The sequence below is a fragment of the Phocoena phocoena genome, chromosome 19 (genome assembly GCF_963924675.1).
Source record: "Phocoena phocoena chromosome 19, mPhoPho1.1, whole genome shotgun sequence".
Classification (NCBI taxonomy): Eukaryota; Metazoa; Chordata; class Mammalia; order Artiodactyla; family Phocoenidae; genus Phocoena; species Phocoena phocoena.
Window position 1 is genome coordinate 42,833,660 of NC_089237.1, and position 24,968 is coordinate 42,858,627.

Sequence of the window (24,968 nt, forward strand, 5' to 3'; positions counted from 1 at the left end):
GTTTGAAGTTCATCAACCATCCTCCTCCCGATACGTTTATTTACTTTGCAGGTAAGATGTTTGGTACTGTGGTGGGGATTCTTCATGGTACACCACACTTTGCACAATCCCATGGATTGGATTTAACAAATTTGGATCTTGGCACAATGACAACAGGGTGTTGATCTTAGAGTCCAACAAATTGTGCCTAAAAAAATAAAAGTCAACAGAGGAACATTTTAAAGGAAAATTAAGTGAAAATATATACTGGAAAATATTTTTCCCTAGAACAGTATGATAAAAATGAAGGGTGATGAGTGCTTTTCCAATTTTTCTCTAACGAACGTGTGTATCTGCTTTTTTGTTTTGTCTTTTGTGTTTAAGTCATTAGGAAAATATGGTAAAAGCACCTAACTAGCACTGTCATATAACCATGCTTAACTATATATGGTGACTATTTGCTCAAGACAAGGTTGGCTTCTGTCTGCCACTCAGCATGCTTTAGGACCATCTCTTTCTGCTGATTATTGATATGTACCCAGGAGTTAAAAATAAATTTAATATTAATCAGTGTTTAATAAACGCTGAATCAGATCGAATGAGGAAAGCAAAATTAGCTTGAAGGGGGTGGAATATATGATTAAATTCAAACTTCTGAGGAAATTAACTATTTCTAACCCAGCTATACCCCATTAATAAAAATAACCAAGAGCCAAGTATATAAAATTCTGAAATTTATAAATAAGATTAAACAAAAACAAAGAAATAATGATACTACATAGAAGGCCTAGATTAGGAATAGAGTTTCCCAAGTTTCTTTGGGTTATCTAGATTTGAACACTTTGAGGCTAATATAATTTTAGCCCGTAAGAGAGAATAAAAGTCATCTCCCAAATAAGAAGTCAATTTTGTTTTCACTCAGCTGTGGATTAAAAGCAAAAGCTTTACTGAAAAAGAAAACAGAGCAGGTATGCTGATTTAAATATAGCAATCTAACAGCTTTCTCCTAAGTGAGGAAATAAACAATGCTCATCACAATGAACAATGTAAGAAAATCACAAGATAAAAAAATGTTTTTCCCACTCTGACAAGTACAGGTTTCTGGTAACTGCCTATACTGCTGAACTGAATGAATAAGCATTTTCAGAACACCAATGGAAAACTGATGAATTCATAAAACTGCTAACAAAAGATCAAGATGAAAAAAAATTAATTACATGGGACTGAGTGAACTGTTGAGGATGATTATAGTTTTTGTGACTTTCTGTTTGAATTAAAAAAAAAAAAAATGTTTTTCCCGATCGACAGGCCAAAACTAGTCCTAGGTCCCGTTAAACCCACCGTCTCTAAGCTAAAAGTCACTATCACACTACTTCACGTTCCCCTCTCCACAACCAGCGAACACTACTGGGTGATACTTTTCCTAAGCTTTTATAAACATTTGACTTCAAGACAGATACAAAAGTTAAACACAAGTGGAGATACTTACACAACAGGAAAAACTTTGGGGAAAACAACACTAGCTTCTGCTAAGTATTCATAAAGAATTCGTTGATCAAACTCATCCGTGGTGTATTTCACCAGCGTAGCCTGCAAAAAAGTAAACAAAAAGCATTTTATTTTGTGGCTGAATTGTTACCTGTTTTGGTGAGAAGCAGAATATGGCCTTCCTTTCATGTTTTTAATATTTAAGGGCCTTCTAAGAGTAGACTGGAAAAAAAACCCCACAAAAAGCAAAAAATATTACCAGAACAGTAAGAAGAAGTGCTTGGATCTTCGGATCAGTAAGTACTTCTTCATCTAAGAGAACATTTGATTCAGACACTGAAACTTTACGTAAATGTGGGTGCTGTTGTGATGAGGAAATCCTTTGAGTTTCTGTGGTAAGATATGGATTAACACAATCAGCTATATTAATCAAATATAACACACTAGATACTACTTCACCTAACAGATTTTAATGTCACTTCTAAAATTTGATAGCTTTTTAATAGACACTTAACATATCAACATAAATATCATACAAAATTACTATTCACCTATACAGAAGTTCTGGCTAGTTGTATACAATGTTGTATATCATATGTATGATTACTTTCTACACAGGTTTCAGGATATCTGTCATTTTAAGGACTGTATAGTTTGTCTTTGTCTTTTGAAAAAGAGCAAATGTTTCTATATTTTATCCTAATGATACTAAGAAATGTCTGGAAAGCAAATATGGCTTTAATGTACTCTCCCTCCTTACTTTCAATGATCTAGATTAATTATTAACTTTGTTTCTCACCCATTTCATAATCAGTTTCTGCTACTCTCCTCATTTTGGGGGGTGTTGTGATCCCTGATTCCATTTCTTGCCTTTTAGGAGCCTTTGTGTCTGATATCAAGTGATCAAAACTTTTCCTTGTTCCTATAAACAAAAGTTACAGAATATGGAAGTTCATTAACCACAGTGTCTGTGAATAGGAATATACTAAAAAGAAAATGTTTGGGCATAAAGTGTTTAAGTTTTCACTTATGGACCCAAAGAAAGCTCAAACATATCCCTGGGGCAGAGTTCCTCTCCTTTCCTGTTTTTTTCCATCTTCTCAAGGAATTTTGGCCACACAGCTGTTCTGTTTCAGGACAGGATGTGCCTTATTGGTCCAAGTTAAATTGAGATTACATGCACTACACTGGAGGTAAACCAAACTCCACCAACAAGTACAATATTTGATAATAAATACAGAGATATGTGCTGTTTAGTAGCAAAGATCAACTATGTCTGAACAGCCTTTTTTCAATTTAAGGCATTCTGCTGGTGCCAAGAATGAGTCATTCACCTATGAAGAATTTCTAAAAGTAGACAAAATCAAAGTTTGGTTTTACTTCTTCAGGCTTTGAAAAAAGGATGTGCATGCCTCAAAGTACTAAATAATAGATACACTGGGAGATGCTTCAAAAATAGCAAGCAGTACCGTTTCCCACTTGGCTTTGAGCTTCTCTAATCATGTATTATATCAATGTTAAATACCTTTCTCTTAAAGTAAAAGTATTGAAACTGGATTATTTGGAACTTATATATTTCTGTTCTTTATGTTCCAAGAACTTCTCTTATTCTTCTTGGTACAGCTCTAAGAGCAAATCTGGAATACTTTTGACCGTATTATTTTTTAAAAGCCAGAACTGAAGCCACTATAATCACATATGACAATTGAACACTTGAGAAATTTAATGTTCTATTAACCTCAAGTTTTAATAATAATTATTCACAATAGTCATAAAAATCAAGGTCAAATAATTTAACAGCCCAAAAGAATCTAGTCCAACCTCTTCATTTCCTGTACCTGTAAACTGAGGAAGCCACGAGCAGTTACGAGATTAGCCGGAAGTCGCAAGGCTAGGCATCCAGTTAGTGACCGGACGTAAAATATCAAATTTCCTAAAAACCAATTCGTGCTTTCATACTGCATGAGATCAGGACACCACTCCCTATGTTTAGTTTTCTTACTTTTCTCATTCTTCCTTTTTTACTTTACACTCTGCATTCTTCCTGGGAAATCTCCTTCTACTACCATAGCTTCAGTGGTATAATGAACTAATCAATTCTAAATGTGCCACTTGTCCGCTTCTCTCTTCCTGAACTCCAGATGTATATTTTCATTTATCTCTTACATATACACGCCAAGAATCCTGAAGGGATCTCAAATATAATATCAATCAACCTAAGTTTACCTTGTACTATAAATATATTAGTCTTGATCTCTGTGAATGGAATCACTATCCAGCCAGTTTTTGAAGCCAGAAATTTCTGACATCCTTCACTGCCTTCTCCCTCCCCACCTGGCCCAAACAGCCAGGCACTAAGTCCCACACCTGACTCCTTTTCTCCATTGTCCCACTGCTCCTGCCTTAGTGCAGGCCTACACCATTTTTTGCTTGGACTGCTGTAACGATCTCTTAAATGATTCCCTTGCGAAAAAACTCTTCCTGTTTCTCCATATTGTAGCCAAAAACCTTTCCTAAGAATAAAATTTTGTAACGTCTCTCCCCTACTTAAAGATCCCTGCTGGATACATGATAAGGCTAAATCTCTTAACATGGCACAAAGTCTCCCACAAACTAGTTGCAATTCTTCTCTAGCTTCATTTCGTACCCAAGTGCTTTTCCTGACTTTGCTTTATTCATGCTATTTCCCCCCTCTCTTGAATACATGCCTTCCTTATCCTGTGCCTACTGGGCAAGCATGTATTAAATTTTCAAGGTCTGGTTCAAATGTTACCTCCTCTCTGTAGCTTTTCCTAATTTCCTTACTTTAATGGCACCTGGGGATGCTGTTGCAATTGTCTGATTTTAAGTCTTAGCCACCAAACTATGAGCTCCTCCAGGGCAAAGACTATAACTTTTTCGTCTATCACATGGGTTGAATGAATTCAATATTGCATTTTCTCTGAAGTTAGTTTTTCATTTACAACTTCCTTGGCATGAAAACTCAGAATCACAAAACACAAAGTAACCAGGAAACTTCTATAACATTATTTATGGAAAAGTATAAAGAGAAAGGAACTCAAACAAAAGGGAACAGTCCTTGGGACTTCCCTGGTGGTGCAGTGGTTAAGAATCCGCCTGCCAATGCAGGGGACACGGGTTTGAGCCCTGGTCCAGGAAGATCCCACATGCTGCGGAGCAACTAAGTCCGTGTGCCACAACTACTGGGCCCATGTGCTGCAACTACTGAAGCCCGTGCACCTAGAGCCCGTGCTCCGCAACAAGAGAAGCCACCGCAATGAGAAGCCTGTGCATAGCAACGAAGAGTAGCCCCCGCTCACCATAACTAGAGAAAGCCTGTGCACAGCAACAAAGACCCAATGCAGCCAAAAATAAATAAGTAAACAAAAGATAACAGTCCTATGTGACTAGTAATAGTGATTAACATTCATGGTTTCAACTTCTCTCATGGTTTATTGGCAGGTTATTTATTTTATACTTCTTTAGCCAAAGTTGTGTAAGAGCACCTTTGCATTCAATCTGTGGTGAGGTGGGATCAGTGGGCTCTCTCATTATTTACTTCAGTTTTTGAAAAGGGAAAAAGTGTCTCACAGCATTTCAGGTATATTTCTCATGGTCAAACGTTGATATAACCGAGCAATTTTAACTTCCAAGAACCCTATCTTCTTACAGTAATAAAAAAATACAGTAATCAAAAACTCTTACCTTTTTGTTTTTTTAAAGAAAAGATGGCAAATAGTATTATTATAGCTTCATAGCATATTTATGTATTCTGTCCTCAGAGGGTAATTTTGGGAAATACATTGTTAAAGGCCCTGCATCTGAATGCTGCAAGACTCTTCCTTTTCTGTGAGTATCTAATGTCTCTCTTACTCGCATTTCCCTTCTGCCTGGCCAAGGCAGAGTAAAACAAGTAGAGCCACAATATTTAGTCTAAGAATCCCTCCAACACTGTTTCAAGATCTCATTCTCAATCCTCTATCTTAACTGATATGGCTTAACTGATCTATCAAACTCTCTCATAATTGGCATCAAAAACTTTGCTACATCAAAAACAGGAGATTTTGATAATCTTGAACAGCTTCAAATAATTTTCCAGGAGTGAAAGTATCTGACCATTTTTGAAAAGAATTCTAAAACTTTCTACATAATTTAGATAAACTAACCAAGCAACTTCTTCGTGTTGGCCTGAGAAGGCTGCCCCATGTCCAAACTCATGGATTTCCTGGCTCGGGGACTGGTCTGGCCCGCAGGTGGATAGCTGGCTGCAAGGTACCCTTCAGAACCTTTGGGAGAGGACCATGGCTGATTCTCCTTTAGTGTCCTGAGAGATTAAAACAATTGAGAAGAATCAATAAACATGATGACAAATACAACCACTGCTGGCCCTTCTAATTGGCTACTATATTTCCCAATGGCAGCGATCAAGTAATTTTAAAACTGTACTTTAAAGCTCGCTCTTTAGGGTACAACACTCTTAATCTATCCCCAGGAAGTATCCACTTTCTTGCCATGACATCTTATACACAGTAGGTACTCAACAAATGCTCAACTGAACTGTACTGCATTGATTTTTTAATCAGGGAGAATCAAGTCTAAATAAGCAATTGTATCCCTGGTTTAAAAACCAAGGGGGAACACAGTCAAACGCCCTTTCTCCTTTTCATAACAAAAAAGGGCATATCTCAAAGAAATATAATCATAGGAATGACTGAAGAGTAAGACTACTGAAAGCCAAGTATGCCTGGAAAGCTTTTGCATACATTGTTAACATCTCAGCTGGAAATTGCTGAGGGCTTTTTATCAAAAAGGGGGATGTTGATAAATTTAATGATATAAGCACTACAAATACAAGATTATTTTCCCATGTTCAACACTGTACCTAAAACTTAAAGGTATCTTTGTTGAATTGAAAATATAAAATAACTCCAAATGATGCTATTTTCATGTAATTTCTCTATGTTTTAGTGAAAAATATACCACTCAAAGCAACATACAACAGGATATAATTTGATTATCTTAACATCTAAATCTGTACTATAGAAAACTTTTTAGTAACTTTAGTGTGATATGAGTAAATACAATAAATATGTTGGCATGTGTATCTTTTTACAAATCTGTATAGCTTAGTTTTCTATCATTAAGCATGTAATGTTGCTTATATTTCACATTAGGTTTTCCTAGGCCTTTTCCTAGGAAGCTGATACTTTCAAGATCATCTCTTTTCATTATTCAACTGATTTGTGCTTAAAAAGAGGCAAACTGTTGTTAACTAATTAGCACAATTAGAAGAACTTTCCTTCAACTGACACACATAAAATACTGTACATTCATAAAATGCGTTTTGATTTACACACTCTTCCTAGGTTATCTTTAGAGTCCCTCCTATATTACCTTCTGGATTACTCTGCCCGCTTGCCTCCATTGGCATGGAATACTGAAACCTGATTGTAATTATGTAATTGTCGGAGAAGAAGTCCATTTACCTATAGCTAGGGTCACCATGATGAATGGGATATGTATCCATAGGAATATTTTCCATTGAAATATCAGTAAGAAGAAGAGACTTTCTATGTTTTAGGCTACAGCGACTTCGAACCTCCTCAGACACTGTAAGTAAAGCTAAAAGGAAAAAGAAGGAAGATTTTAAAATTTAATAAATCACAAGTGTGTGACTTAAATTAGGTTATACTTCTTACAACCTCCTGAAGAGAGTAACAGCTATTAAACATGAGAGTATGAAGTTTAAGGATATAAAACACTTAGGACAGACTTGTTTATGTTAAAGCGTTTACAGTCTGTTTTGGAAGACTGCATGTAAACATGAAACTTACAAAGAGAGTCAAATCACACCTTATATTAGTCAAGTGCTTTAATAAACACTGGACCTCAACAAACACAAAATGTAGGCAGGGCAGGACTATAAGGTCCATTTCTTAGATAAAGAAAAATACTCTGAGAAATGTTAAATGATTTGCCCAAGGTCCAATAATTCAAACAAAAAAGTTGCCACACACTGAAGTCTGCTAAACTGGGAATCAGCACTTTCCAGCAAACAACGATGTTCAAAAACTGTGTCATACGTAAGGGCTAAGTGCTGTTGAGAGGAGAACCACAAATCCGGTAAGAGCAGATAGGGACGGCATAATGGGATGGTGGGGATGGGCAGACAGTCTAGGTAAAACAAAGGGCATCAGAAATGAATATTAAAGAAGCACAAAGGCACTTCTAGGAGACGGCAAGTAGATTAGCTTAAAATAGCTCATCCATTTGGAGAGGTAATAAAAAATGAGGCCTATGAAATTAGAGAAGGAGGACAGAATCAGGAGGGCTGCTTAAGGGCCCAGGATGCTAGGCTGAGGCTTTTAGATTTTATGACAGACAACAGGGAGCCACCTGGTGTCTTGAACCAAAAATGACTAAGGGAACACATTTCACACATTAATGCAAATTCTTTTATAAGGAAAAATGTTTTGGCAAAACTTTCCAAATTTTGACCAACACCACAGGACTGAAATGTGAGCTCTTTACCCTGCCAAGCAACCGGCGGAAGGACCCAGAGGTGTCTGTACCTTTTTCATGGTCCTTAGATATAACTGTGGTAAGATTAATTTTGTCTATTTTCTGTTTTTACCTGCCAGGTAAGCCACGCTCTGTGTATTCACCTCAAATTTGTCACAATTTCTATGTTTATTAACCAGAGTTAGTAGTGTATGCAAAATTCTGACTGTTCTTGCAACAATGGCAGGTGAAGGATGCCTGTATCCTACAAAAAATAAAAACAAACAAGAAGTTAATTCATTCTTTCAACAAGTATCTGTTGAATTCTTTTTCTGTGACTAGCAACTTTGCAAGGAAAGGAAGTATGTAAGGGGAATAGCCATTTGGGAAGGTAAAATATATACATATGTTAATAGTTAATTAATTACATATAGGATTAAGCACCAAAAATGTATAGAATAGAATAATGTTCCCTGGAACTCAAAGGTACCTCAGGGAGAGGGAAATTAGAAGATGATGGTGTTTTCAGATCTTCTATTCCCTAAAGCAGCACAAGGAATTTTTAAAAACCTATTTAGTATAGTTTGCCTTAAGATATGCTTTGAAAATAGGGTTCTATCACTTAAATTTTTTTTTTTTTGCGGTACGTGGGCCTCTCACTGTTGTGGCCTCTCCCGTTGAGGAGCACAGGCTCCAGACGCGCAGGCTCAGCGGCCGTGGCTCACGGACCCAGCCGCTCCGCGGCATGTGGGATCCTCCCAGACCGGGGCACAAACCCGTGTCCCCTGCATCGGCAGGCGGACTCAACCACTGCGCCACCAGGGAAGCCCTTAAATTTTCTTTTTAATTAAAGAAAAAAGCCTTATGATATAGGGAGTATAAGCTCTCAGAGCCCAAAGAATCTGGTTGATTAGAGGGTAAGCTTGATCTCTGGACAACTTTTAATCACTAATGCTACTCCATTTAAAATAGGGGATTTGTACATTGAAATTATTTGGTATTCTTTTAGAAATACAGAATAAACAAGCATTTTATCAGCCTAGTTGCAATCCATCTTCTTGGTATCCTGTAGTAAATGTAGTATCTTTTGAGCAATGCCTATTCACTTAAGAGATTAAAACTGTCAATATTTTTTGCAGAAATTTCATAAGGTGGTGAAATCAAATGTATACATTCACAATGGTAGGGGTATATATATATATATTTGGTTAAAAACTGGGGGAACCTCTATGATCCCTCAAGCTTAACAATCATTTAAATTGATACAAAACTGCAGATTCAAGCTCTAGTTTGAGTCTCTAATTTTGGCCAAATCTAAAGCCAGCAACTCATGCCAGCTCCTTACCCCAGGTCATACTTTACACTGTTTTTGCTTCTGACTCACCCCATTTGCTATTCCTGTTAACTGCAGTCTTGGGCCACGACTGCCCCACATTGATAAACCAAAACTAACACTCAGCGAAGTCACCAGTAGGGAGTAAAGTCAGGTGAGGGAGTGAACAAGCTGGCTCTGAGGAAGAGCTGGAGGTCGCTGCTGTAAGCAGTACAGAAATGCGGAGGTGGGAGGATGGGGCACCAGAAGGGTGAGGGTCTATGGTATGTGATAATCGGACTGATCAACAGTAAATTAGTAACAAGTTAAGAAAATCTGTGGTCAAATCTCTAACATAACATTTTCTAACATGAAGTTACTCAAATAACATTGATTTGCAGTCTATCTTATTTTGATAATCAAAAAGATACTTATCAATAAGTAGCATTAATTAATAAAACAGCTATTAGAAAGTACTTAGAAATTTTATAAGAATCAACTCCTTTGCTTTTTAAAGGAAATTTGATACGTGATGTGGAAATTAGGCTCTATTGAAATATATACTGAACAAAACATAACTCAGTAAGACATACAGTTGTGTATAAAGTGAGACACATGAGCCAAATTATTTCAAGCACTCAATCATTTCAGTTACTCCTGGCTTCCCGACACCATTTCATAAAAATATTCTGACATAAGGCCTCTACCTTTTAAGAGGTGTCCAACCAGTGCGAAGTTAAAGTTAGAGTTGAAATTGAGTCCAACAAAATGATCCATTTGTTTGCAGTGCCATTCCAGAGGATTCCGGATCGCCATGAACACTTCCTCTGGACTCTATTAAAAAATAATCATGAGATGGTTGACGGGGTCCACACAGGAAGGATCACTTATTGGTTTTTGTTTGTGTTCAACAGCTGTGACAAGGTAAATACTCCTTTCAGGTTGAGAGAAATTATTTTCAGGTGACTACAGAAAACCACAGAACATTTAAGGTACTGCAAATAAATTCGTGCAAGATAGTTAAGCATACAAATAATAAGGTGATGGAAGATAAAACAGCTTTGATTTACAATGCAAAGTAAGTGACTGTCAATTTATATCCCGGTGACTTTTTAAAAACTAAAATTATTGTTATTTTAAATAAGACCATGCACTAAACTGTAGCTGGCACTTCGTGTACTATGATGACTGGAAATTCAAGAGAATGAAGAGAGTTCATATTTACTGAGCGCCTGCCGTATACAAGTGTTAGATACATTATTGTGTTGAAACCTTAAAGCAATTCTATGTAATAGGTATTAGCTCTACTTTACAGATTGACAGATTCACTCATTCATTCTTTTACTTATCAAATACTCATTATATGTTTTGATGTGCCAGGCATGGTTCTAGGCTCTGCAAGTACGTCAGTGAACTAAACAGACAAAAACTACTCGCCCTGGTGGATGTGACATTCTAGTGTGGGAAAACAAGGAAATTGAAACTCAAAAATACTGTGTAACTTGACCTCTAAATTAAGATTTTTTAAAAATTGGGGTATAGTTGCTTTACACTGTTTTAGTTTCTGCTGTACAAGGAAGTGAATCAGCTCTATGTATACATATATTCCCTCCCTCTTGGACCTCCCCACCCCCACCCCCATCCCACCCATCTATGTCAAAACAGAGCACGGAGCTGAGGTCCCTGCACTATACAGCAGGTTCCCACCAGCTATCGGTTTTACATATGGCAGTGCACATACGTCAATGTTTCCTAAAGTGTGGTACCAGGAATACCTGCTTTAAAGTCACTGATGATGCTTGTTTAAAGGTGAAAAGTACTGGGTTCCATCTCAGAATCATGAGAGGTGATAAGGACCGGGAATTTGCATTTTTAAAAAAAGAAGCCCTGTGACTTCCTTACGCACAGAGATTTTTTTAAAGCAAAAACTGAAGGTATTTAGGGTCATGTTCAGGTCTGTCTAGATTTCTATCTCAAAGAAAGAAAAGCATGAGTCTATAAGATAAATGTAGAGAGATGTTTCGAGCATTTTTTATAATAGAAACGATGACAAACAAATCAAATGTCCATTAATGGACAAATGGTTGAATAAATTGTGCTTCATCATACTGTAAAATACTCTGCAGCCATGAGAAAGAATTATACACACACGTACAAATGTATATATATACACACACATTTATGTGTGTGTGTGCATAGATACATGCTTAGAAAGATGTTCACTTTATATTGTTAAATAAAAAAGCAAATTGCAGAATATCATATAAATATTACATAAAGTATTAACCTACTATATGTTCAATTTATATATATATTTTCAGCTTTATTGAGGTATAACTGGCAAATAAAATTGTAAGATATTTAAAGTGTGCAATGTGATGATTTGAACGATGAATATATACCCTTTCACATACATGTTGTGAAAGGATTCCCCGCATTAAGTTAATAAACACATCCATCACCTCACATATTCATATCCCATCCCCCTTTTTGGTGAGAACATTTAAGTTCTATTCTCTTAGCAAATTTCAATTATACACTACAGTGTTATCAACTACAGTCACCAGGTTATACAACAGATTCTCAGACCTTATTCATCGTTCATTCTGGTGACTTTTAACAGGCTTTATTATCTCTGATTCCTAGTATCCTGGGGCACTGGAGGCAATATTAGCTTCTGCTAATGGGCTATTCTGGCAATGAAAATGCCAAGGCAGACATTCCTAGACAAACACTTCACTTACGACTATTCTTATATTCACAGAAATGGCCAATAGCTAGCTATCTCTCTGACCACCACTGTCCCAAGACCACCGCAGAAAACGGCAATGCGGATTAGGAAAGAGAGGTTCTAGTCCCACATCAGATGTATAAACACGAACAAGTTACTTGACTTCTTTGTTCTTTTCTATCTTGTAAAATGGAGGTCTGACTGATAAACTTCAAGGTAGCTTCTATCTCTATAATTTTGTTTCCATACTTCCCAGAGCCCCAGCTGTTCTGGGTCTACATAAGACTGAACAAATAATTTTTAGATGAGGTACCTTCACACTTAAAACCGTGCTCTGGTTCTGTTTCTTTCTACCCACAAGCTCTGTTAATTTAACTTCAAGCGAATCTCTTGTTATATACACACATCTATCTTAAAATTCCTCTCTTTTCTCCTAGACTCGTCCCATTTTTTTTCTCCAAAGACAAAAGGAATACAATTTCTTACTGTTATATTCCTTCCACTATCCTCTGTGAACCAAAATCCAACCTCAGTCAAGGCTGATAAATGTTAAGAGGGGTGGCGATGGTATGTTTTAAAGTGGGATTAAGCAAACAAAAAACTAGTACAATTAAGTATCCAAAAGCTTCCTTTAGACTCTCCAAATTCCTTATCTGCTTCTAATTATACCTATTTTCCATTAAGTACCATAATTCAATAAAAGCAAGCTAATTTTCGGATTAGTTCTTTGTGAAGTGAAATGGGGGTGGGGAAGGCTAACCTTTACCTTTGGGTTATGAAATTACAACTGAGTGTAGAGTGCACTGGACAGCATAGGGCCTAGCATGGTAGCTATTATTATTATTATTTTTATACCTATTCTGTTTACTAATATTGGGCAAATACTGTTTTCTGCTATTTTTATATTAAAAATATGCAAAGTTTAAACAGTTTTTATGAGCTGGTAAGGAACTATGCTCATAATAAGTTGCATTACAGAAATTCATATTTAAGTTATGGACCTCTTCTGATTTTAAAAGATAACAACAAGAAGAGAGGGAGGAGCTCTAATGTGCTTGGCATTTAGGAATACCAAGTGGAAGCTTATTCACCTTGTCATTGAATATCCGGAGACTGTCTAAGGTGTGCAGGTTTTGTTCCAGAAGTGCGGTGCCCGCTGAATACAAGTTGACTTCATCGAGCTGCAGCACGGCCACAGCTACCCAAAAGAGGGCTTTATGCAGAGGGGAGTCCTGGCAAGGGAGACACACTACAGGTTAGCAAGATGAACCACAAACAGCCTCATCAAAACACACTGCAGTACAAAACAGATCATGTTATCCCACACATTATGCATGTTTTCTCTTCTGGATAAGGTAAATATATCAGTAAGTTCTTCCTCTATTCCACGTGTGTAACTAAAGACACTGTTACCAGGCTGAGAACCTTGGCATCTCCTTTGATTGCTCCGTATTCTTGGATTCTAAAACCTGGTCACCAAGTTTTGTTGATGCTTCCAAAGTAGTCCCTTTTGTGCCTGTTTATTGCTGATGACACTGTGCCGTGCCAACCTTCTTTACTCTAAATGCAGATTCTTTCTGCCTCCAGTTTCCCCCTGCTCCAATCCACTGTGCACACGACCGCCAGAATGACCTTCACCCTCACAGTGAAGACGAGAGAACCATTTTGTATAAGTTAGGATTAGAATGTTTGTAGAACATATAACTCAATACCAGGAATATACAAGTATTTATTTCTCAGTAATCTCTCTGAAATCTGGCATATCTTTGTACTCAATTCACAGAATACGACTTCAGAGTTGGAAGATAATACTAGGCCATCATCTAGTCCATTTTACTCATTTTATCAATGTGGAAACATGATGTCCAGATGTTAAATGATCTGCTTGAGGTCACAAAGCTGAGATGATCTCAGACCACCCTAAAACAGTGGCTAGTATCATCTTATTCCTTTTAAACATTACCTTCATTTAGCACCCAAACTTTTGATTATCAGGTATACTTTACCCAGCTTTACATTTCTTCACAATAATGGTCACCAATTAATATATCATGTATTTTAATTACTTTATTATCTAGCCACTCCTCAACTTCCACATTCACCCTAGAATGAAAGTTCCATGAAGGCAGATAATTTTTTTGGCTTTGTTCAGCTATATATCTCTAGTACCTAAAACAGTACTTGGCACACAGCAGATGCCCAATTATTACTTACTGGATAAAAGAATTAAGAATATATACCCATCTGTCCTTTAGCACTGATGAGACAACACACAAGCATTTGAGAACGTACTGCCCATACTTATTCTTCCTCTAACGTAAATACTTCAAACAACTAAATTTTAAGGCAGGAAGTTCTACTTTAACTATAGCTCTTTCTTTGTAACTTCTCAATCCATCTTATTTTCTGAATTCTGAAAGAAAATAACATTTAACACTGACACCCAAAATGAATGCACTCATTTTCTACACAGTAATTACCTTATTAAGAAGTGGTTGTAACTTGGTTAGTGCTATCACTGTAGCTTCTATCAGAACTTGACTGTTGTAAGTATCAGGTCCTTTTAAGCAACTCTCAAGCGCCTTTTAGGGAAACAGAATTCTTTATTTTACTTTCATTGAAATAAAACATTAACTCCTAAACTGAGTCTCAGAATTATTTCAGGAACAATTCCTTATTTAATAAGTGTGAGGATTATTTCCAGTGCTATGGTGATTTTGGTAGCTAGCTCAAAGCACATTTGGGTTCTTGTTTTAAAATATTTCTATATTATATTCTAATATAAGAAATCAGGCATTATTACAGGTAATTACAAATTATATAATTTTATATAAGGCTAGTCCTACCATCTAGTTAAATGCTTATAATAAAATATTAAGAGTACCTTCTACCAAAAGAAATACTTAATTTTCTTTTTAAGGTATGTTCTCTAGAGAGGTTTCTTCACTTCAAAGAATTACAATAAAAAAATAATCAAAACCCATTTTTTAAAGATTCAATAAGCAACATACAAGATATTTTATTAAATTCAAATTTAAATGTCCCTTAGAAAAATTCAAGATATACTTTACAACTTGGGAGCAACAAATAGTTGGGAGGAGAGGAGGAGGTACCTTGCTGAGAATACGGATAATCTGCTTTATCTGCCCATGAGACACTCGTTTGCTAATACAGCCAAAGACAACAAGAGCTCTTGGTTGCAGGGATGGATTATATTGGAATGCAAATCTGCAATTTAAAGATCCAAAGAGCTTATGAAAACCTTTGTGTTTATATATATTAAATAATTAATTAAAATATTGATTATGCAATAGTATCTATCTTTTCAACAGTACACGTACTTTTGCAACTTAAATTTATTTGGTACATACCTTTGAGCTAGTTCTGTCCACTGGTCCAGCCACTTGCATGTTGGAATATCTCTCATACATGCCTAAAAAAAAGATACTCTGAATATATTTATGTATATAAATGTTTATAAACATTAAAAAATGTTTATTATAATGGCACTAAACAAGTGACATATATATTACCAATAAACACATTCCATGGGAGTGTTTTTATTTAAGCATTAAGTGCAAAACAGCAGAATAAACCAGTATTTCTTCTATACAGTACCAGTGGATTTTTAAAAATGAGCTTAGTTTCTTATCATTTTGCCTTCTATACCTCCATGATCTCCAACAAAGCTTCTGTGACTGTTTCCAAGGATGTCAAAGCAAAAGTCTCCCTCTCATAGGAGCCAGGAGAGAATGACCTGTCCCGGTAGCTGGAGCGGAAGGCAATGACAGCAGCTGACTTGACTTTGCTAATGCCAAACAGCAGGTAAAATTTGGGTAATGAGAACTCTGTCAAACTGAGTCTCAAAACTTGCTTGGTCTCTTCTGTAAAAGTAAAAAGGAACAAGTAAAGACTTTAAAGATACAATTTTTTAAATTCTAAAGTGCCATATTTCATTTTGAATTTAGATAATTTGAATATCATATCAAAATTACATAAAAATGCGCCCTAAACCAACCTTCTGGATACATGAACATAATGCTCATTACTTAACTCCCTTTACGTACAAATTTGTGCTAGTAAAGCAACACTGTCAACCAGTGCTGAGCCTTTGGCTTATGTGATAACTACTAGAGTCTACATGACAAACGTGCACAGAATATCTTTGTCATGGCTTGAGATGGAATGCAAGTAATTCATTCTTTTTCTTCTTGATTTGATTATATTTCATATCATTAACATAGGCTTGATTAAGCAGCTTGGTATTAAGGTACCGTAATAAATAATAAGGTAATCTATGCCAGTCAAGTGGTGTAAAATGGAGAAAGGAACTGGTGAAACACAAATGGCTTTCTTGGAACTTACCACTAAAATGAAGCTGAGAACAAGTACACAGAGAGTGAATGATATTAATGACCAATCCATGTGTGGAAGCTCTAAGGGAGAGTGGCCCTGTGGCTACTAAGAAAGTAACGACGTGGAAGAGGTAGGGGAGATGAGCTGCCACATCCAGGGAATTGTTGAAGGACAGCATCAGCATGTAGCGGGCTAGAATAGCAATATCGTCCCACATGAGATGTTGCTCTAAAGTAGGAGTTGGAGATAAGCATGTCTTGTCAATTATTTTGCACATCCTTCCAATAACCTGTAAAGAAGCAGAATTTTAAAAAACATGGGAGTTAAAAAGTTTTATCACAAAAAATTTCAGTTTAAAATGACTCGTTATAAAACAGAAAACCTCCTGATAATAAAAATAGACACATCAAGCCATAGCCCAGAAGGCAAAGGAAAAGGGATTACCTTGCTTGAAACCAATTTCACATTTCCAGAAGCCAAAGCTACAGCAGTATCTGCCATCACCTCAGCTTTTATTGATCCCAAGCCACCCGTTGCACTGGTTTTGATGAAACTGTCTAGGACAACATCAAGGAGGTCTGTAATCTAGTGGAAGAGGGAAAGATAGCATGTTTTAGCCATTCTGCCAACTTAATTTTTAACTTAAAAATAGTTCAAGGAGTAGCCCAATCAACATGAAAATTCTATTTTACCTGAGGCCTCCAAAATACTAGGCTTTATTTAGAGACCTGTCAATAAATATAATTTATCATAAAATATCCAGGAAAGGATGAGAATATTCCCTCAATTCCTTCAGAGACTGGCATTCAAAAATTTTAAATCTCTACATATATTATTTTCACTCTTTTTTTTTGTTGTTTACTATTTTATTTAATTAATTAATTTATTTGGCTGTGTCGGGTCTTCGCTGTTGCGTACGGGCAGGCTTTCTCTAGTTGTGGTGAGCGGGGGCCCCTCTTCGTTGCAGTGTGCGGGCTTCTCACTGCGGTGGCTTCTCTTGTTGTGGAGCACGGCATCTAGGTGCGCAGGCTCAGTAGTTGTGGTGCACAGGCTTAGCTGCTCCACGGCATGTGGGATCTTCCCAGACCAGGGATCGAACCCATGTCCCCTGCATTGGCAGGCGGATTCTTAACCACTGCGCCACCAGGGAAGTCCTATTTTCACTCACTCTTAAAGCACCTCTGTTCTCTTCTAAGACAGTATGTACGAGCAGCATAAAGTACAATTATTTTAAAATACAGGAATGGCATCAAGTACTGAGATGTTTTGTAGAGCTACAAAAATGGCTCCAAGGTCATTTAAAATTATTTGGAGGATTCACAGCATTGAGTAAGGGTATCGCCTCCTTCAATGATTATCTTGAAGAAATGGTAGCATAAATCTTGTCAGATAAAACATAGTTACATTATACTATTTTAATATTGGCATTCTTATGCTGGTACTATAAGTGAGAGCCGGTGGCCCAAATAACATCATTAGCAAACATTTACTGACACCTATGGTATATAGGGTACTAGAATACACTGTAATGCACTATTTATTAAAAACAACATCAGATTTTTACAGTTAAATTCTACATGCGGCCATCCCTTGGTATCCTTGGAGATTAGTTCCAGGACTCCCTGCAGATACCAGATTCCCGGGATGCTCAAGTCCCTTACATAAAAAAATGGCATAGTACAGCTAGCCCTCAGCACCTGTGGGTTCTACACACTGAGAATTCTGTGGGATGACTGTAACTATGCCATGGAGAAGAGTGCTAAAATAATTAGTGTTTCTCTGGCTCTGAGACATGCATTAGACTTGAACAATTCTGAAGCAGATCAAGAATTAGGTGGGTGTCTGCATGCTTTCTGAAAGAGGGGACTGTCTTTTATACAGCTATATCCCTAGCTTAGTGCTTTGTACAACGTGGGTATCAGATAAATATCTCCACCAAGGAGGTACTAGATAAATATTTGAGCAAACTCAATACCTGCCCAAGGCTCCCCCATATTTTTGCTTGAATAGATGGATACATCTGTTTCTCGTTTATAGTCATTGTTATCAGCTTATCAAGAATCGCAGTAACTCTTTGTCTTTTGGCATCATCATTGTGCTTACAAAAACGTACTAGATTTGACAGCCACGGAGTCATGTATTCCAAACAAAGGTGTTTCAATTCAATACCTGGGGAAAAAAACACTATCAGCACAGATGGTCCATGAAAATTACATCAACAATTATTTTAAAATGAAAGATTGGGGGAAAAACGGTAAAAGATAAAGACCATTACCTAGAATCAGACCTGGAGAAAACAGACTTGGCAAATATATGACTGAAGATAGAGATGAAGAAAGGGAACAACCCTTAAAGAAAGTAATCTTCAAAGCCATTAAGCCAATTTTTGAAAAGTTTTATTTTTCTCCCATTGAAAAAAAAATAAATTTATTTTATTTTTTGGGGCTGTGTTGGGTCTTCGTTGCTGTGCGCGGGCTTTTCTCTGGTTGTGGCGAGCAGGGGCTACTCTTGGTTGCGGTGCGTGGGCTTCTCATTGCGGTGGCTTCTCTTGTTGTGGAGCATGGGCTCTAGGCGCACGGGCCTCAGTAGTTGTGGCACGTGGGCTCAGTAGTTGTGGCGCACAGGCTTAGCTGCTCCGTGGCATGTGGGATCTTCCAGATCAGGGCTCGAACCAGTGTCCCGTGCGTTGGCAGGTGGATTCTTAACCACCGCACCACCAGGGAAGTCCTTATTTTTCTCCCTTTTAGTAACTTCTAGTTAAAATTTTTCTTGCTTTCTTCTAATTGTAAAAGGAATATGTGGGTAATCACAGGAAGTTTGGTAAAAGGAAAGTATCACCACAATAATGAAACCAATATCAATATATTGGTGTATCACTTGATCTCTCCATAGGCTTTCAAATCTATGCAAAGATAATGTATATTCACACGTGTGTATACACACACATAACCCATCCCAACTCCTCCACAAAAAATTAGGGTTACGCCATATATGTAGTATGATCTGAATATTTTTTTCACTATATATTATACTGAGATTTACTCAACAATAAAAATTCTCCAAAGACATTTAATAACTTTTTATTTTGAAATAACTTCAGACTTACAAAAACATACAAAAATAATGCAAAAATTCCTCTATATAACTTCACCTAGAGCACCCAAAACATTTTTTAATCATGTTAAAATACACATAACGTAAAAGCTGCCATTTTAAGGTTTACAGTTCAGTGGCATTAAGTACATTCACAGTGTTGTGCAACCATCGCCACCATCCATCTCCAGAACTTTTTCACCTTCCCAAACTGAAATTCCATACCAAAAACTTTTTTAATGGCTTCATATTATTTCATCACATGGAGATCCAACAAAGTAGTCAGTTCTTCATTATCTACTTTTAGACTGTTTCAATTTTTCGCTATTATAAATAATGTTATGTGAAGTTCAAAATAGATCTATGGCAACAGAGGTCATAATACTGGTTACTCTTGGTGAGGACAGGTACTGACTGAGAGGAACCTTCCGGATGCTGGAAATGTCCTGTATCTTGACCTGGGAGATGGTTTTGTGGTGTATGCACATGTAAAACTTAATCAAGCTGTTCATTTAAAATTTGGGCATTTTATTGATAAGATATACCTGAATTAAAAAAACCTAAATAAAAAATAATGCTATGATAAACATATGAATATTAATTCCTTAGGATAAATTCTAAGAAGTGGAATTATGATTCCAAAAGCTATAAACATCCATGAGGTGACTGATATCCATGTCAAAACTGCTTTCTAGAAAAGCTGCCCTGTTCACAATTCCAAAGACATCGACACTGAATTTTTTAAAAAATATCTTTGCCAATCTGATAGTTGAATATATTATCTTACTATTCTTTCAGTTTGAACTTCTTTGAATTTATTAGTGAACTCTTAAAAACATATTCTTTCTTAGTATGACCGGCATGTTACTGTTGATCCATTTTTCTTATTAATCCGTAAGGATTTTTCATGATAAAGATATTATGCTTTTCTCATATGTGCTGCAAGCATACTTAAGTTTTATTTTTAATCTACCTTTTACTTTTTTTTTTTTTAAGTAGAGATTTTGAAGTTTTACATGGTCAAAACTGTTCACCATTTCCTTTGTTTCCATCTGTAACTTTTTTGCTTCGTAAGTCCTTACTCACAAAGCAACTAGATATTATTCTTCCTTTTCTTTTTTAAATGGTCCCAGTTTTTATATTTTTTTTGAATTTTATTTATTTTTTTTATACAGCAGGTTCTTATTAGTTATCCATTTTATACATATTAGTGTATATATATCAATCCCAATCTCCCAATTCATCACACCACCACCCACCCTCCCCCCGCCGCTTTCCCCCCTTGGTGTCCATACGTTTGTTCTCTACATCTGTGTCTCAATTTCTGCCCTGCAAACCAGTTCATCTGTACCATTTTTCTAGGTTCCACATATATGCATTAATATACAATATTTGTTTTTCTCTTTCTGACTTACTTCACTCTGTATAACAGTCTCTAGGTCCAACCACGTCTCTAAAAACGACCCAATTTTGTTCCTTTTTATGGCTGAGTAATATTCCATTGTATATATGTACCACATCTTCTTTATCCATTCATCTGTCGATGGGCATTTAGGTTGCTTCCATGACCCGGCTATTGTAAATGTGGCTGCAGTGAACACTGGGCTGCATGTGTCTTTTTGAATTATGCCTTCCTCTGGGTATATGTCCAGTAGTGAGATTGCTGGGTCATATAGTAATTCTATTTTTACTTTTTTAAGGAACCTCCATACTGTTCTCCATAGTGGCTGTATCAACTTACATTCCCACCAACAGTGCAAGAGGGTTTCCTTTTCTCCACACCCTCTCCAGCATTTGTTGTTTGTAGATTTTCTGATGATGCCCATTCTAACCAGTGTGACATGATACTTCACTGTGGTTTTGATTTGCATTTCTCTAATAATTAGTGATGTTGAGCAGCTTTTCATGTGCTTCTTGGCCATCTGTATGTCTTCTTTGGAGAAATGTCTGTTTAGGTCTTCTGCCCATTTTTGGATTGGGTTGGTTGTGTTTTTTTAATACTGAGCTGCATGAGCTGTTTATATATTTTGGAGATTAATCCTTTGTCCGTTGATTTGTTTGCAAATATTTTCTCCCATTCTGTGGGTTGTCATTTCATCTTGTTTGTAGTTTCCTTTGTTTTGTAAAAGGTTTTAAGTTTCATTAGGTCTCCTTTGTTTATTTTTGGTTTTATTTCCATTATTCTAGGAGGTGGATCAAAAAAGATCTTGCTGTGATTTATGTCAAAGAGTGCTCTTCCTATATTTTCCTCTAAGAGTTTTAGAGTGTCTGGTCTTAACATTTAAGTCTCTAATCCATTTTGAGTTTTTGTGTATCATGTTAGGGAGTGTTCTAATTTCATTCTTTTACATGTAGCTTTCCAGTTTTCCCAGCACCTCTTTCTGAAGAGACTGTCTTTTCTCCATTGTATATCCTTGCCTCCTTTGTCATAGATTAGTTGACCATAGGTGTGTGGGTTTATCTCTGGGCTTTCTATCCTGTTCCATTGATCTACATTTCTGTTTTTGTGCCAGTACCATATTGTCTTGATTACTGTAGCTTTGTAGTATAGTCTGAAGTCAGGGAGTCTGATTCCTCCAGCTCCATTTTTTTCCCTCAAGACTGCTTTGGCTATTCGGGGTCTTTTGTGTCTCCATACAAATTTTAAGATTTTTTGTTCTAGTTCTGTAAAAGATATCACTGGTAATTTGATAGGGACTGAATCTGTAGATTGCTTTGTGTAGTATAGTCATGTTCACAATGTTGATTCTTCCAATCCAAGAACATGGTATATCTCTCCATCTGTTTGTATCATCTTTTATTTCTTTCATCAGTGTCTTACAGTTTTCTGCATACAGGTCTTTTGTCTCCCTAGGAAGGTTTATTCCTAGGTATTTTATTCTTTTTGTTGTAATGGTAAATGGGAGTGTTTCCTTAATTTCTCTTTCAGATTTTTCATCATTAGTGTATAGGAATGCAAGAGATTTCTGTGCATTATTTTTGTATCCTCCAACTTTACCAAATTCATTGATTAGCTCTAGTAGTTTTCTGGTGGCATCTTTAGGACTCTCTATGTATAGTATCATGCCATCTGCAGTGACAGTTTTACTTCTTCTTTTCCAATCTGTATTCCTTTTATTTCTTCTTCTTCTCTGACTGCCATGGCTAGGACCTCCAAAATTATGCTGAATAACAGTGGTGAGAGTGGACAACCTTGTCTTGTTCCTGATCTCAGAAGAAATGATTTCAGTTTTTCACCACTGAGAATGATGTTTGCTGTGGGTCTGTCATATACGGCCTTTATTATGTTGAGGTAGGTTCCCTCTATGGCTACTTTCTGGAGAGTTTTTATCATAAATGGGTGCTGAATTTTGTCGAAAGCTTTTTCTGCATCTATTGAGATGATCATATAGTATTTATTCTTCAATTTGTTAATATGGTGTATCACATTGATTGATTTGCGTATACTGAAGAATCCTTGCATCCCTGGGATAAATCCCACTTGGTCATGGTGTATGATCCTTTTAATGTGTTGTTGGATTCTGTTTGCTACTATTTTGCTGAGGATTTTTGCATCTATATTCATCAGTGATATTGGTCTGTAATTTTCTTTTTTTGTAGTATCTTTTTCTGGTTTTGGTATCAGGGTGATGATGGCCTCATAGAATGAAGTTGAGAGTGTTCCTTCCTCTGCAATTTTTCGTATGAGTTTGAGAAGGAAGAGTGTTAGCTCTTCTCTAAGTGTTTGATAGAATTCACCTGTGAAGCCATCTGGCCCTGGACTTTTGTTTGTTGGAAGATTTTTAATCACAGTTTCAATTTCATTATTTGTGATTGATCTGTTCATTATTTCTTCCTGGTTCAGTCTTGGAAGGTTATACCTTTCTAAGAATTTGTCCATTTCTTCCAGGTTGTACATTTTATTGGCATAGAGTTGCTTGTAGTAGTCTCTTAGGATGCTTTGTATTTCTGAAGTGTCTGTTGTAACTTCTCCTTTATTTCTAATTTTATTGATTTGAGTCCTCTCCCTCCTTTTCTTGATGACTCTGGCTAATGGTTTATCAATTTTGTTTATCTTCTCAAAGAACCAGCTTTTAGTTTTATTGATATTTGCGATTGTTTTCTTTGTTTCTATTTCACTTATTTCTGCTCTGATCTTTATGATTTCTTTCCTTCTGCTAACTTTGGGTTTTGTTTGTTCTTCTTTCTCTAGTTCCTTTAGGTGTAAGGTTAGATTGTTTACTTGAGATTTTTCTTCTTTCTTGAGGTAGGCTTGTATAGCTATAAACTTCCCTCTTAGAACTGCTTTTGCTGCATCCCATAGGTTTTGGATTGTCATATTTTCATTGTCATTTGTCTCTAAGTATCTTTTGATTTCCACTTTGATTTCTTCAGTGATCTCTTGGTTATGTAGTAACATATTGTTTAGCCTCCATATGTTTGTGTTTACATTTTTTTCCCTGTAACTGATTTCTAATCTCATGGCATTGTGGTCAGAAAAGATGCTTGATATGATTTCAGTTTTCTTAAATTTACTGAGGCTTGATTTGTGACCCAAGATGTGATCTATCCTGGAGAATGTTCCATGCGCACTTGAGGAGAAAGTGTAATCTGCTGTTTTTGGATGGAATGTCCTATAAATATCAATTAAGTCTATCTGGTCTATTGTGTCATTTAAAGCTTCTGTTTTCCTTATTTATTTTCATTTTGGATGATCTGTCGATTGGTGTAAGTGAGGTGTTGAAGTCCCCCACTATTACTGTGTTACTGTCGATTTCCTCTTTTATAAAAGCTGTTGGCAGTTGCCTTATGTATTGAGGTGCTCCTATGTTGGGTGCATATATATTTATAACTGCCATATCTTCTTCCTGGATTGATCCCTTGATCATTATGTAGTGTCCTTCCTTGTCTCTTGTAACATTCTTCATTTTAAAGTCTATTTTGTCTGATACGAGTATTGCTACTCCAGCTTTCTTTTGATTTCCATTTGCATGGAATATCTTTTTCCATCCCCTCACTTTCAGTCTGTATGTGTCCCTAGGTCTGAAGTGGGTCTCTTGTAGACAGCATATATATGGGTCTTGTTTTTGTATCCATTCAGCAAGCCTGTGTCTTTTGGTTGGAGCATTTAACTCATTCACGTTTAAGGTAATTATCGACACGTATGTTCCTATGACCGTTTTCTTAATTGTTTTGGGTTTGTTTTTGTAGGTCCTTTTCTTCTCATGTTTCCCACTTAGAGAAGTTCCTTTAGCATTTGTTGTTCGGTGGTGCTGAATTCTCTTAGCTTTTGCTTGTCTGTAAAGCTTTTGATTTCTCCATTGAAGCTGAATGAGATCCTTGCCATGTAGAGTAATCTTGGTTGTAGATTCTTCCCTTTCATCACTTTAAATATGTCATGCCACTCCTTTGTGGCTTGTAGACTTTCTGCTGAGAAATCAGCTGTTAACTTTATGGGAGTTCCCTTGTTTGTTATTTGTCGTTTTTCCCTTGCTGCTTTCAATAATTTTTCTTTGTTTTTAATTTTTG

General features: G+C 36.5%; 1 protein-coding gene across 2 annotated transcripts in view; it reads right to left on the reverse strand.

Moving 5' to 3' along the window:
• The window catches only part of NF1 (neurofibromin 1), a 250,014-nt gene that overhangs the window by 13,960 nt on the left and 211,086 nt on the right, over window positions 1-24,968 (reverse strand). For both annotated transcript variants that reach the window (XM_065897305.1, XM_065897304.1), the window contains 16 exons: window positions 18,343-18,536; window positions 16,812-16,952; window positions 16,377-16,656; window positions 15,681-15,895; window positions 15,383-15,444; window positions 15,125-15,239; window positions 14,492-14,593; window positions 13,103-13,243; window positions 9,988-10,114; window positions 8,102-8,233; window positions 6,954-7,089; window positions 5,634-5,791; window positions 2,267-2,389; window positions 1,727-1,857; window positions 1,469-1,569; window positions 45-187 (listed from right to left, as the gene is read on the reverse strand). In XM_065897305.1, the coding sequence (XP_065753377.1) occupies window positions 45-187; window positions 1,469-1,569; window positions 1,727-1,857; window positions 2,267-2,389; window positions 5,634-5,791; window positions 6,954-7,089; window positions 8,102-8,233; window positions 9,988-10,114; window positions 13,103-13,243; window positions 14,492-14,593; window positions 15,125-15,239; window positions 15,383-15,444; window positions 15,681-15,895; window positions 16,377-16,656; window positions 16,812-16,952; window positions 18,343-18,536 (2,301 nt within the window). The remainder of the gene's footprint in view (window positions 1-44; window positions 188-1,468; window positions 1,570-1,726; window positions 1,858-2,266; window positions 2,390-5,633; window positions 5,792-6,953; window positions 7,090-8,101; window positions 8,234-9,987; window positions 10,115-13,102; window positions 13,244-14,491; window positions 14,594-15,124; window positions 15,240-15,382; window positions 15,445-15,680; window positions 15,896-16,376; window positions 16,657-16,811; window positions 16,953-18,342; window positions 18,537-24,968) is intronic.